Source organism: Mytilus californianus, unplaced genomic scaffold, assembly GCF_021869535.1.
Source record: "Mytilus californianus isolate M0D057914Y unplaced genomic scaffold, xbMytCali1.0.p SCAF_14, whole genome shotgun sequence".
Classification (NCBI taxonomy): domain Eukaryota; kingdom Metazoa; phylum Mollusca; class Bivalvia; order Mytilida; family Mytilidae; genus Mytilus; species Mytilus californianus.
In genome coordinates, this window is record NW_026262626.1 from 7,857,816 (window position 1) to 7,871,934 (window position 14,119).

Below are 14,119 nucleotides of genomic sequence, written 5' to 3' on the forward strand. Positions count from 1 at the left end.
AAACACAAAACGCTTTGAACAAACAGTTTAAACCCCTCTTGATGTTTTAAAGCCTGTACCTAGTCAGAAGCCTGTTTTCCAGTTGTATTTTTTTTTATCTTTTTGGTTAATAGTTTAACATTATTATTCGATAACAGGAGTATTATAAAGTTTATTAAATGTCGTCCCTCTCAACCATGCTACACTCTTCTATGATAGGAAACTAATGAACAAAATATTAGTAGTTAATTATATGTGTTGGAACGACACGAATGGCACGTCTTAAAAAGTTGAAAAATCTGCAACTTCAACAACACATGTGGACACCAACATGCATGGATAGTACCGAGCTCTCAAATCCAATACTAGTTCAAGCTGATGAAAACGAGTAGTCAAATTTCAAACTATCAGCAAACAAGAAGTGGATGTACTGAAGATCTGAAACGACATGAAAATCAGCATAGCGGAACGAACGATAAACATGATCTGTAACTCATCATGGTTGATTCACATATAAAAAATCAGCACAAATTTTGAAAGCGTGTAGAAAAAAGTTCGTACAACTGTGATTTTCAACAATTTATCAAAGTTCAAAGTCCGTAATTTCGACAAAATTTGCAATGCAGACCGAAACTTAAACTTGATCAGTAACTCATCATGGTTAAAATACATATAAAAAAATAGCCCAATGTCTGAAGGTATTTAGAAAAAAATTCGTATAACTGTGATTTTCAACAATTTATCAAAATCAATCTTTGTTGCTGGGCCACAAAAATATCTTTACGCAGGTTTAAATGTTGGTGTGATGATATTGGTGTGATGATCATGATGATATTGTTTCCTGTTGCTCATATAATAATCTGCTTCGCCAAGTTTAATATCATGTTTCACATCATAGTAACGGCTGGATTTCGTCCATTCTTTGGTAAATAATTTTCGTCAAACAATCTGGGTTGTATGATAAGGAATCAGTACATTTGGTTTGCAACTTCATACTGTTGCAACAGGTAGGCAACTTTTAAATCTGCCGTGTAGCCACTCCCTGTTTGTCGATAATTTTTTACTAAGAAAATAATTTTATATTTTGTATTCACCTTCATAATGACTAGTCGAAGCAAATAAGCAATTTTTATATCTGCCCGGTAGTCACTTTTTGTAGCGGGTAAGCATTTGTTACATCTGCCGTGCAGCAACTTCTTGTTTGTCGATCGTTCGGAAATCAATCAACAACACTGAAAATGTATCGGCAAAGTTTACCTAGCCTTTAAAAAATTACGTGATCAATAACGATTAAGCAGACAAGTACCAACATAAAAAATATCTAACCACATATCTATTTGTGCATTTTAAATATTGTTTGTCAATTGGTATTTAAAAGTTTCAAATACAACATTCAATTGTGTGGTTTCGTATTACTAAAATATTCCAAATCCGTGTTTAGTTTTATCATTTGACGTTTATGTATCCGACAGACATCCTGTTCATTTAATACTCCTTTCAAATTATATCTATTTTCGTCAATGAAATGTCTTAAATTTCTATCCGTGCGACACTATAATATTTTAATATTCTATGGAGTTTTTAAATTTGGTAAATATCAGTTCGTAAAATACAACACATATGCTTATTGACGAGCAGTTGAATATATTTAAAAGTATGCGTCTAGGGTAATATATGAAATAATAAAGGAAATTATTGGAGATGTTCTAGCTATCAAGGTAAAACTGTAAGATTGGAATTTATCTTCATTTATTTTGAATAATTTTTTTTATACCTGCGTAAATATAAATGTGAATATACATATATTTGTTTGTTCGTTTGTTCAAATTACAAATGTGATGTGAATATAAATGTGTTTTTTGCTTGTTTATTTGTTCAAATTATTGTTTTTGAGAAATTATTTCCGTTTTACTGAGATATCGCTACATAAATGAATTATCGGTTTTTATGACCCCTAACGTTACAATTTTACTTAACATGCATTTTTAGCAAATTAAAGTGAACTTTGACTGCAACCCCCGATCCATACGAATCTTTTGCTTAGGGATTCAATACTAGAATTAACACGGTTAAGTGACAAAACACATTAGATTTCCACTGATGAGTCTCATTGGAGATTTCCTAATTTGGTATGTTTCAGGTACGGTGGGTACGTTACTCAACCGTTAGTGTTGTTTTATATTTCATTTAATGCATGAAATTATTTTATTGATAATCAAATTGAAAAAAAAAAATGCATTTCATTAGGGACTTTCCGTTTTGAATTTCCCTCGGAGTTCAGTATTTTTGTGATTTTACTTTTCCTCATAAGATAACTTTTTATCCAAAAGTAATGATGCCGCCGCTTCTTGAATACTTTGTTTGTGATTACTAGTACATATGATTAAATCTAGTAATTCAAATTCAACAGACAAAAATGATGACGTTAAAAATATATTATAGAGTGATCAATATGTTTTGCAATGCTCCTTTATGTTTGGATTCCGTCCTGGATACGGCACTTCTGATGCCATCTTCTGTCTTCATTCTTTGATTTCTAAGTCGTTAAGAAAGGGTAAACGCTTGTACTGTTGTTTCATCGATTATATTAAAGCCTTTGATAGTGTTTTTCATGTTAAGTTGTGTGGTCTAGACTAGTTAGATGTGGAGTTACTGGCAAACTTCTTACTGTAATTAAATCTATGTATTCAAAATTAAAAACTTGTATAAAGTGTAATGGAAAAATTTAAGATATTTTTGAATGTAATACTGGCTTGATGCAAGGGGAATCTTTATTTCCATTATTATACTCATTGTATGTTAATGATATGGAAGTAGAGTTAATTAGTAATGGCTGTCAGTCATATGAATTGAAATCTTTAAATTTATTTTTACTTATGTAGGCAGGCGTCACTGTTTTATTTAGCGAGAACATAATGATTTGCAAAATATGATAAAAGCTGTAAACTCTTCTTCAAAGGAATGTGGTTTATATATCAATATGTCTAAAGCAAAAGTTGCCGTGATTAGAAATAGAGGTAGTGTAAAAAGTCAAGAAAATGGTTTTTAAATAATAACCAACTTGATATATGTGACAATTTTGTATATTTAGGTATCTTTATTAATTATAATGTAGCTTTTTACATACACAAAAAATGTTAGCCAATCAAGGTAGAAAGGCTGTTTTTGCTTTATGTAGTAAAATTGTTGATGATGATTATTATAATTGTGAAACGTTACTGTCCTTATTTGATACTTGTGTATTTAGTATTCTTAATTATAGCTGTGAAGTGTGAGGTAATCATAAAGCTGGTGATATAGATAAAAGTACATTTGTATTTTTTAAATCGAATTATAAATGTTCGAAACACTGCTGTTAGTAACAAGGTTTACTGTGAATTGGGACGTTACCCAATGTATTATGAAAGACAAAGCAAAATGATTCAGTTTTGGTTTAAGTTATTAGATACTGATAACTGTATATTAAAAGCATGTTATGAAGATATGTTGAAGAGTTCATTTAAAAAACCCAAAGACAAATTGAATTGGGCATGTTCAGTCAGAGATATTTTATGCAAATATGGTTTTCATGATGTATGGCTAAACCAAAGCGTAAATAATGTTGATATATTTATACATGAGCTAAAACAACGAATGAAAGATACCTTTATCACTGATATTAATGCGTTTTTTAACAATTCATCTAAATGTATACTTTATATATATATGACACAGGTATATTGCAATTTTATTTAGATAGACCTGTTAATCAAATATATAAACCTTATATATGTAAATATCGTATCTCTGCCCATAGCCTCAATGTCGAGACAGGCAGATATTACAATGTAGATAGAGAAAATAGATTATGTACTATGTGCAATAGCAATATTGTTGAAGACGAATACCATTTTATTTTAGAATGTAATAGATATAATGATGTAAGAAAACAATATATTAAGAAATATTATTGGCAAAAACCATCCACTTTTAAACTTATACAGTTGTTATCAGTTCACAATGTGAAAGAACTTAATAATTCAGGTAAATTTTTGTTCAACATCGAAAAAATCCGTAATACGTACATTTTGTAGTTGTATTCCTTATTTATCATATGAATTTATTGTCATTCTCCGCCATATGTGTATTTTGTATAATTATTATTATTAATATTACACTGATGCATTTAAAAATTTGATGTAAAAAAGTGTATTCTATAAGCTGTATTGCTTCTGAATGAAAGTATTATTATTATGTTTGGTCCCTTCATTTAGCCAAAAATATACAAATGAGTCTTATCATTTTTTGATACTATAGGTTATCTGTTCGAAACAGAAATAACGACAATTTGCAAGATGTTAACAGTACAACAAGGTGGTTATGTAAACAATGTCGTCGATGGAGGCCTAACTGACTTATCCGATACTGTAGTATACGACGAATGTCTTGAAAATGTCGACAAATCCGATTATGATCAATTATCTCCAGAAAAAGACGGTTTCAATCACGATTATATAATTCTTACATCAACACTCAAGGCGGAGTCCAATCAGTCAGACAATGAAGTTCATCAAAAGAACAAATCTCTACTGAGGCCAATATTTCTTATAATGTGTTGCATCTTGATTTCAGCAGGAGCTACAGCTGCTGCCACCTTCTTTGCAACAAAACATTTTTATTCAGAAAACAAGGGCAAGTGTAAGTGTATAACAAATTGGTAATTATATGGTAATTTGAGTTTCTATCATATGGCATAGAAAGACACATTTGGCGCACATGAAACATGTTGAACCACACTACATTTAGTGTTAACAAATTCAAGATACTATAAGATGGTCAATGTTTTATAATTTGTTAGTTAATTTTTTCGCTGGAGTTTGTGTTATCTTTTTTATGTCCAGTATTTTCTTAATGTTATTTTCATTCAGTATCACCAATCCATAGTAAATATAAAAAGAAGATGTGGTATAATTGCCAATGAGACACCTCTCCACAAGAGACCAAATGGCACAGAAATTAACAACTATAAGTCACCGTACGGCCTTCGCCAATGAGCAAAGCCCATACCGCATAGTCAGCTATAAAAGGCCCCGAAATGACAAATGTAAAGCAATTCAAACGAGAAAACTAACGGCCTAATTTATGTTAAAAAAATGAACGAAAAACAAATATGTAACACATCAACAAACGACAACCACCGAATTACAGGCTCCTGACTTGGGACAGGCACATACAAGAGTGTGGTGGGGTTAAACATGTTAGCGGGACCCCAACCCTCCCCTTACCTGGGAAAGTGGTATAACTGTACAATATAAGAACAGCTTAATCAGTACATATAAAAGAATCATTGAACGTATTTGGGCACAAATTTTCGGAATTTTGGGTCCTCAATGCTCTTCAACTTTGTACTTGTTTGGCTTTTTAACTATTTTGATCTGAGCGTCACTGATGAGTCTTATGTAGACGAAACGTGCGTCGGCGTATTAAATTATAAGCCTGGTACCTTTGATAACTATTCAAACCATTAAAAAAAACCCGGAAAGATGCATCTTAAAGGGGCATTAGATAGGAGTCAAAATTTGATTATTTTTTGTTCAATCATTAATGAAAGTGACATTGTGAAATAATAGAAGTGTTCAGTTATAAAAAGAAAAAGAATGCCAACATGGATTGGAAACAAAAGTAAACCATTTGGTTGACTGACTATAATATGAAATCTAACAGATAAATCCAATTGCACGATTTCGCTATTTATTTATATTTATGTTTATTTCGAGTTATTTGACCATCGCCAGTCTTCCGGGGTTATCCTTGATAGTTTGTTAAAGGCGTCTGGACTAAGATACTCACACAATGCTGATACATATCATCAAGCCTATGCATTGTAAATTGTTTGTTTTAGACTTTTTATAATTTTGATATACGTTTTAGTATGTTATGAATCATACATGAGAATTTAAGTTAAATATCAAGAAAGTAAACCAATGTTTAGCTTATCAACTCAAAACCATTTACACCAGACTCGTCGACAATATTCGATTCATATGTGTATAACCTGTCGAATGATTCAAAACTCACATGTAGTAGAGAGTTAAGATGTCGGCTGTGCTGCTCCTGATACCGTTATAATATAACTCATATATAAGCTTCCTCAACTAATGTACAACGCAATGTAATGAAAAATAATATGTTTTTCTGCATACCTTTGTTTAACTTAGGTGACACCAGACTAAAATGATATATAAAAGAGAGTTACAGCTATTAAAAAATAATTTGCTATACTTTGAAATTTTAACCGCTATTTTCGTATACATAAGACTGATAAGTGGGGTTTGTATCAAAATTATTTGAGGACTATATTCTATACGAAGTTTGAAGGCATTGAAAACGAACCAGTTTGAATAATATGGTTGATATATAAATAAGTAGATGTGATATGATTGCCAATGAGACAACTATACACCAAATCTCAAATGGAGTAGATGTAAGCAATAATAGCCAACCGTAGGGCCCTCAACATCGAGAAATACCCATACCGTATAGTCGTCTATAAAAAGGCCCCGATTTGAAAAATATGAAACAATTCAAAAAATGATACCCTCGGTGACAACACGTCAACCAGAACTTTACCAAACCAAGTGGTTGTAAAAACTTCGCAAAATACCAGTTTTTCTACATACAACTTATCAGTGGAGCACTTTTATGACAGTTTGAAGACTGAAACAAATACAAAATGCATGGCTGGTGATACCTTCAAGGACGAGACATTCACCGGAATGGCATCAATTCTATGGTTGTTAAAGCATAGATCAGGAACATGATTGTAATAATGCCACCTTAACATAAGTGAATATATGGAATATTCGACAGAATAGTAGTGATATTGAGACGCCGTGAAGTCAAACATTTACATATTTATAAAATAACATTTGCTGCATAAAAAAATATTAATTATCCCTTTTTCAATTTTATCTAAATCTAATTTTCAGATACAGACTCAACACAATGCAATGTGACTAGTGACAACGGCTATAATGAAACAATCGACAGTCCTGGTATGTTTTTTTTCACTAACCACAGTTATCTACTAGATTACCACTTTAAGTTAACACAATGATATGTTTTGTCCCTGCCGCTATTTTTCTTACATCCATCAAGCTCCTTAGATAAGACACAAATAAGACCTGAATGAGGTAGACAAGGATTAATATATTCCATAAATACATAACAGAGTTGGTTTAGTCAATTGGTGAAGGTTTCATTATCTGGATTTTTCAAAACACATCTAAAAGAAAAACAAAATTCCTGAACGCAAGAATTATCTAGGGTAATTGTTTAAAACAGCAACAAAAATATAATCATATCGATATCATTTCACAAAATAAGCCAAAATTATCAACTTCAAAGTTTGAAGTAAGCATTGAACTTCACTACGTTTTTAAATCCTTTTTATAATATGTTCAATGATATACATTATGTCTATTCACACTTTCTTGTAAGCAAACACAATGTGGTATAATAACACATTTTGCAATTCTCCGAAAGAGGTCGATTTTGTAATTATACGGTTTCCTTTCTTAAAGCTTATAAAGGGAATCTATTAATCCAAGAATTACAAGTGGTCAAGTTTAAACCAGCCATTCATAAATTTTACGTACATCATCACGAGTTGGTTGACCGTTTTGGAATAGCAGTTTCATCGATGACGACTGATATGTTAATATTGTCGTAAACACAATTTTGTCCTCTTTTCTACGAATGTTACCTTCCGAATTAAGATTTGTCACTGGGTTTGTACTTACATGAGGAACACGACGGGTGCCATTTGTTTAGCAGAATATTCTTACTCTTCCGGATGGTATGAAATCACCGCCAGCTTTTTGTGTTTTGTGTTGTAGTGTTATATGTTTTCTGTTCGTCTTATACTTTTTAGCCATGGCGTTCTCAGTTTATTTTCGACTTCTATCTACCCAAAACATTTCAATATCAGTTGAACTTTTCCGCCCACAGAATCTAATTTTTCAGAATTTCTTTCTATTTTAACCGTTGCATAATTTTTATGTGAATAAAACTAAATGATCGGCACTTAAATACAAAGATCTTACTCTCATTATCTTGTTAAGTTAGCATTTAAATCTTTAAAGATGACGGAAAAGGTTTAAATCAAAAGACTCTTGCAGATGAGCCTGACTATCTTACTGGCGTGAAATTTTAAGAAGGTAAATTGAATGAGGACAAAAACAGTTTAAAGAAACGGATACTTCTATACTAAACTGCACAGGGTACCTGAGCTAACCCTGTTTGTTTGGTGTATTGTTTGTTGTACAATTATCAGTATTTCGTATAATGTGTTATCTATTTTCTGATTTTCTTTTGTGTTTTTAACTAATATTATTATAACATTATATATTTACCCTCTCCTTTATTTTCACTAGGCAAACCTTATTCATTTAGATTGTTTTCATGTTGTTTTGTATGACAAACTGATTTCATGTCACGAGGTATGAAATCAGTTTACTTTACAGTTCAAATAAACGTTCAAAACTTAATATTTGAATGAATGAAACTTTTGTCTCATTGTAGGGTCATGTGTAATAGAACCATGTGAAAACGGAGGAACATGCGTAAATACTATATGTTTATGTCAAGATGGGTTTGCTGGATCAAAGTGTGAAATAGGTTGGTTCCTAAATTGTAATCATAATATTCACGATGAGTTTATTCCATACTAGTTCTTGGTTTACGACATGCACAAATTTACCAATATAATAAAATCTAAAATGATTATTTTGAGAACTGATTTAGCCTACATTTGATTAAACTTTTAATATACAAAATTCTCTCTCACATAGGGAAACACACACGTGATTTTCACGTGGAATACACATGAATTTATCTCAAAGAAAATAAAACGAAGGTTTATGACGTGAAAATCAGGTGCAATTAAAAAAATTGTTTTCAAATAACATCTTTATTTTCTTATTGAATTAAAATGATCAAATATTCAATTTTATTTGTAAGATCACATGAAATTCACTTGAAAAAATTATATGCGATATTCATGCAAATCTTAATTCACGTGAAAATGTTCATGTAAGTATCACGTTTAAGCTCGTTTGAGGTGTATTTTGCGTGAATTAATGTATAAGTGTAAAAAAACAAATTTCGAAACTTGCCTTTCCTACTTAGAGATGCCCACTTTCTATTATTAAACTAATCAAAAATTGAAATGATCCTTTTTTCCAGATGTCAACCAAACATGCAAAGCTGATGCCGACACATTTATACCACATCCAAATACATGCCAGCTATTCTATAACTGCAGTCAAGCGTTGACCCCCCTTCCAAAAGAAGACAGAATATATACATATAAACCACAAATTTTGAGACCTGCCTACCTGCACGAATGTCCTTATCCTGAACTTTTCTCAGTGAAAACTCTGTCCTGTCAAAATTATACAGAAGTGGAATGCGGATCGAGATATGAAACAAAAAATAAATGTAAGTATAGTAGAACAGAAATTCTGTTAATTGATGCAAACAAGGCCCGGCAACATATATCAATCAACATTAATAGGGCTTAGCTGCTGAAGTTGTGTATCTTTTGATTTTACTTTAGTTTCCCCGTTATCTGTCTTTTTGTATTATTTTTATTTTGATCGTATGACTTTCGACATGACTCGGTATTTATGCAGCCCAAAGTTTTTGAATGTGTTACTTTGGGCATCCCTTGTCAACCTTGGTCCTGAGGTGCGATTTCACCTTATCAGAAAATGAACATGTATTATCTTATTTTGCATTAACAACGGAATTTGTTTGTTGACATAATTTCAAAGAGAATTGTAGAAAAATTGGCATGATGGCTTAAGGTCGCTCGGGTGTCTGCTTCCATCTTTGATTTTGAAGTAGCAGATAACAATTGGTCTATATCTTTAATGGAATGTGGCAAGAGTTGTATGTAATTCATGTGAAAGACTTTTAAGGTCAATACAGAAATTTATGTGTTTTATCATATTTACGACTGCATTTTCTGAAAAAAAACCACATAATTCTTGTTTGGTTAATTTTTTTTCTAATTGCCACATAAGGGAGATAACTCACATAGTAGTGGTGATAACTCCGATACAGTAATTTTTATAATAGAAAGTGTTATGAATTTACCTATTTTAATATCTAGCAAGTCCGGTGACCCCACTTTTTCTTGTTCTTATCTGAAAGCATGTTATTTTCATTTACCTGTGTATAATATAAAGTTATTTTTTTCAAAAATGATGTTTTTCTGAAATTGCTTTATATTTCACAGCGGTATAATACTTTAACTTTAATCATTCATTCCTTATTTTTATTAACTTTGTATTTACATTGTATCATAGATCAAATTTATTCGATCATTGTGTGTTAATTTGTGTTACTACGTTTTTTGATTGAGTTAAGCCATTCCAATTGATATTTTATAGTGTGTCTTTCTATGTTGTGATGTTTTACTATTATTTCAGATAAGGGTGAAGGTTTGGCACCATTAACACGTTTTATCCCACTGCAATTGTTTGCACCTGTCCTAAGTCAGGAATCTGATGTTTAGTAGATGTCGTTTGTTTATGTGGTTCATAAGTGTTTCTCGTTTCTCGTTTTTTATATATATTGGACTGTTGGTTTTCCCGTTTGAATGGTTTTATACTAGTAATTTTTTGGGGCCCTTTATAGGTTGCTGTTCAGTGTGAGCCAATCCTCCGTGTTGAAGACCGTACCTTGACCTATAATGGTTTACTTTTATAAATTGTGACTTGGATGGAAAGTTGTCTCATAAGCACTCATACCACATCTTCCTATATCTATATAAGAGATATCTCCTCACATTATATCTTAAAATTCTATGGTGTAGTTTTCTTTTAATAACACAAAATTGGATTTTGTAATGCATAATGTATTCAAAATCTGACATTTTTGCACAACCTGTAACGTGAAAAAAGGTCCTGTGACCCATACTTTGTATTATATTTTTGAAATTAGAATGATGATAACTACATTTTGACAAATTATTAGAAAATTCTATTGATTTTAATTCAGACGCCCCAGCCAATTTAAGAGACAACTTAATGACACAAAAATTTGCAACTATTAGTCATCATACAGCCTTCAACAATGAGCAAAGCCCATATCGCATCGTCAGCTATAAAAGGCCCCGAAATGACAAATGTAAAACAATTCAATCGAAAAAACTAACGACCTAGTTTATGTACAAAATAATGAACGAAAAACAAATATGAAACAAAGGCAACAAACGACAACCCCTGAATATCAGGCACTAAAAGAATGTGGCGGGGTTAAACATGTTAGCGAGCGTCCAACCCTCCTTTAACCTGGGACAGTGGTGTACTTTCAGCTTGGCTTTCGTTAAACGTAGTTTTTGCTACCGAGGTGATGCGAAGCTATATAAACGGATATTTGCGGCAGCAAAATAAAGTTTTACGAAGGCCAATCTTATAATTCAATACAGTTATCTCAATTCGGATGCCACATATTTGAATAAATTAAAAGACATATTGGCTTTAAAATGAAATAAATTAAAAATGTTGCATCTTCTTTGGCACCTTAACAATGTGATGTGTTAAAGGTGCGCTTCCGACATATTTATTATTTTCATATGCCTTTGAATGGTTTAGATGTTGAGAAATAGAAAATTTTGAGGCGCAAAATGCAACTTTTGTTTTACTAAATCTTTGAAAATTTACATTCCCCCAAAATATAAAATGCAAATGGTGGCTTTCCTTAATTAGTTACGGAATTGTAGAACGTTGAATCTGACCCTTCAAGATACTTGTCAATGTCAAATGAAAATAAACGATCTAAACGAATTAGAATATCAAACTTATTACACCTTTTTTGTTTGTCTTTTTGTGATTAACTGGTTTATTTGTTTTATGTATCCGTTTTTATTCTGTAATTAGTCACCACTTCGGTGTTACCATGTATATCTATTATATAGTCATTTTTATAAATTTACTCTTTGCAAAAGTATGAATTATTCTAAATGCTAAGGATTTTCTTATCCCGGATATATAACCTTAGCCGTATTTGGCACGACTTTTTAGAACTTTTGATCCTCAATGCTCTTCAACTTTATACTTGTTTTGGCTTTCGAACTTTTTTGATCTGAGCGTCACTGTTAGTCTTGTGTGGACGAAACGCGCGTCTTACGTATTAAATTTTAAACCTTGTACCTTTTGTTAGCTATTATTCGTATGTTTATCTGTCCTTTATGTTCTCCCATTTATTTGTATTGTAGTCCTGTCATGTAATGTTGTCATTTTAATGTTATATTTAACATTGCCATACAAGCGGGAGGTTTGGCTAGCCACAAAACCAGGTTCAACCCACCACTATTTTTCTTAAAATGTCCTGTACCAAGTCAGGAAAATGGCCATTGTTATATTATAGTTCGTTTCTGTGTGTGTCACATTTTAATTGAGGTTTCTGTTGTGTCGTAGTTCTCCTCTTATATTTAATGTGTTTCCCTCAGTTTTAGTTTGTAACCCGGATTTGTTTTTTTCTCAATCGATATATGAATTTCGAACAGCGGTATACTACTGTTGCCTTTATTTATTTGTTTGAATTTGTTAGTCAGTTGTGTTGTATAGCTATGATGTATAAAACCGAGGAAAAAAATATTTGGGCACACATTTAAATATTATGCGTAAAAGGGTTTTAAATACCTCGTTTGAAAATTCTCATAAACAAGCTGAAATCCTGTGAAATTGATTAAACAAAACAACCTAAAATATAATCTTTTGCAAGGAATATAATGTATAACAACGAAGCAAAATCATCAATTTATATTTAAGACATTGATTTGAATTATTCAATAACCAAAAAGTTTGATTTAATACGCTAGCAATGTTCATGTTACCTGTATATTACTGTGGTCTATGTTTTCATTCATGCAGGTGATTACCTTGCGATAAGCTATACTTGTGATTCTGCATGCAAATTATGCATCTATTTTACTCCTGACTGTGTTGGATTTGCAGACGGGATATACGACAATATATATATTTCAATTGGAGGGACATATTTTGAATGTAAAGATGAAAGAAACATTTATGTTGGTGAAAATCCTTGCCCAACTAGCATGGCACCTTACAATGGCGAATGCAAAGATCTTTTTGAAATACCAATAAACCATTATGGGATTGGATATGGTGTTGATTGCAACGGTAGGGAAAATGGTAACTATAAATGTGAAAGGATTCGAAGATGCGATATCTACTACACTTGTGTTAATGGAATTCCAACGCTATCACACTGTGATTCGGGAAAAACTTTCGATTCAAAATCCTCATTTTGTCAGATTCCAACAAATGCATGTAGTCCATGTGGTTCCGTCGTAAATGGTTGTTAAAGTCATATATGAAACGAGTGACTGATGAAAAATAATGTTAATTCAATTCTTGAACCATGAATATCTCATAAACTTAGTCTTCTGTGCACGATTTTATCATTGGTTACGTATGCATATCGTATTATCGTCAATAAAATATATTACTTGGTCAGTGTTGTTGTGAATATATGGCAGCTTATTAATGGTCGTGTTTGAAACCGAAGTTTACCGATTGTCACCGATTTTTACGAGAAAGGTCACGCTGAGGTAACTGCATATGGAAAACATATCAGCGAATTGTTGGCTGGAAGCTATTAATAAACAAAAAAAAAAAAACGAAATTTCTTCTATATTTGAAGTTTCATATGACTTTAACAGAAATGTTCAGAAGATATTATACAAATTAGGCCATTTTTTCATGTCGTTCAATACATACGTTTTCATTGCATTTACAGAAAATTCTGCACAATAGTATCACATAACGTTTGGACAAAGAAATTTGTTTCGGCATTTGAATGTTTCCATTATGATTCGCCGTTTCAGAATCTAGAGGTATATGATGTTTTTTGTAAGTTATTTCACTCAACCGAAAATAACACCATGGAAAATTAGTGTATATAGATATAAGAAGATGTGGTATGAGTGCCGAGAAACGAGAAACACGTATGAACCACATCAACAAACGACAACTACTGTCCATCAGATTCCTGACTTAGGACATGTGCAAACAAATACAGCGGGTTTTAACGTTTTAAAATGTACAAACTTTCACCCTTATCTGAA

The 14,119-nt window shown here is 31.8% G+C and overlaps 1 protein-coding gene across 1 annotated transcript; it reads left to right on the plus strand.

Moving 5' to 3' along the window:
• Positions 1–1,606: 1,606 nt before the first annotated feature.
• LOC127724126 (protein jagged-1-like) lies at positions 1,607–13,500 on the plus strand. The gene is made up of 6 exons (XM_052230987.1): positions 1,607–1,697; positions 4,276–4,656; positions 6,948–7,013; positions 8,542–8,637; positions 9,205–9,459; positions 12,903–13,500. The coding sequence occupies exons 2-6, from the start codon at positions 4,314–4,316 to the stop codon at positions 13,355–13,357; spliced, it is 1,215 nt and encodes a 404-aa protein (XP_052086947.1). The 5' UTR covers positions 1,607–1,697; positions 4,276–4,313; the 3' UTR covers positions 13,358–13,500.
• Positions 13,501–14,119: the final 619 nt, after the last annotated feature.

Coding starts and splice junctions, on each gene's coding strand:
- LOC127724126 (XM_052230987.1), top strand. CDS start 4,314: ATGTTAACAGTACAACAAGGTGGTTATGTAAACAATGTCGTCGATGGA. Junction 7,014..8,541: donor TGAAACAATCGACAGTCCTG/GTATGTTTTTTT, acceptor GTCTCATTGTAG/GGTCATGTGTAATAGAACCA. Junction 8,638..9,204: donor TGGATCAAAGTGTGAAATAG/GTTGGTTCCTAA, acceptor CCTTTTTTCCAG/ATGTCAACCAAACATGCAAA.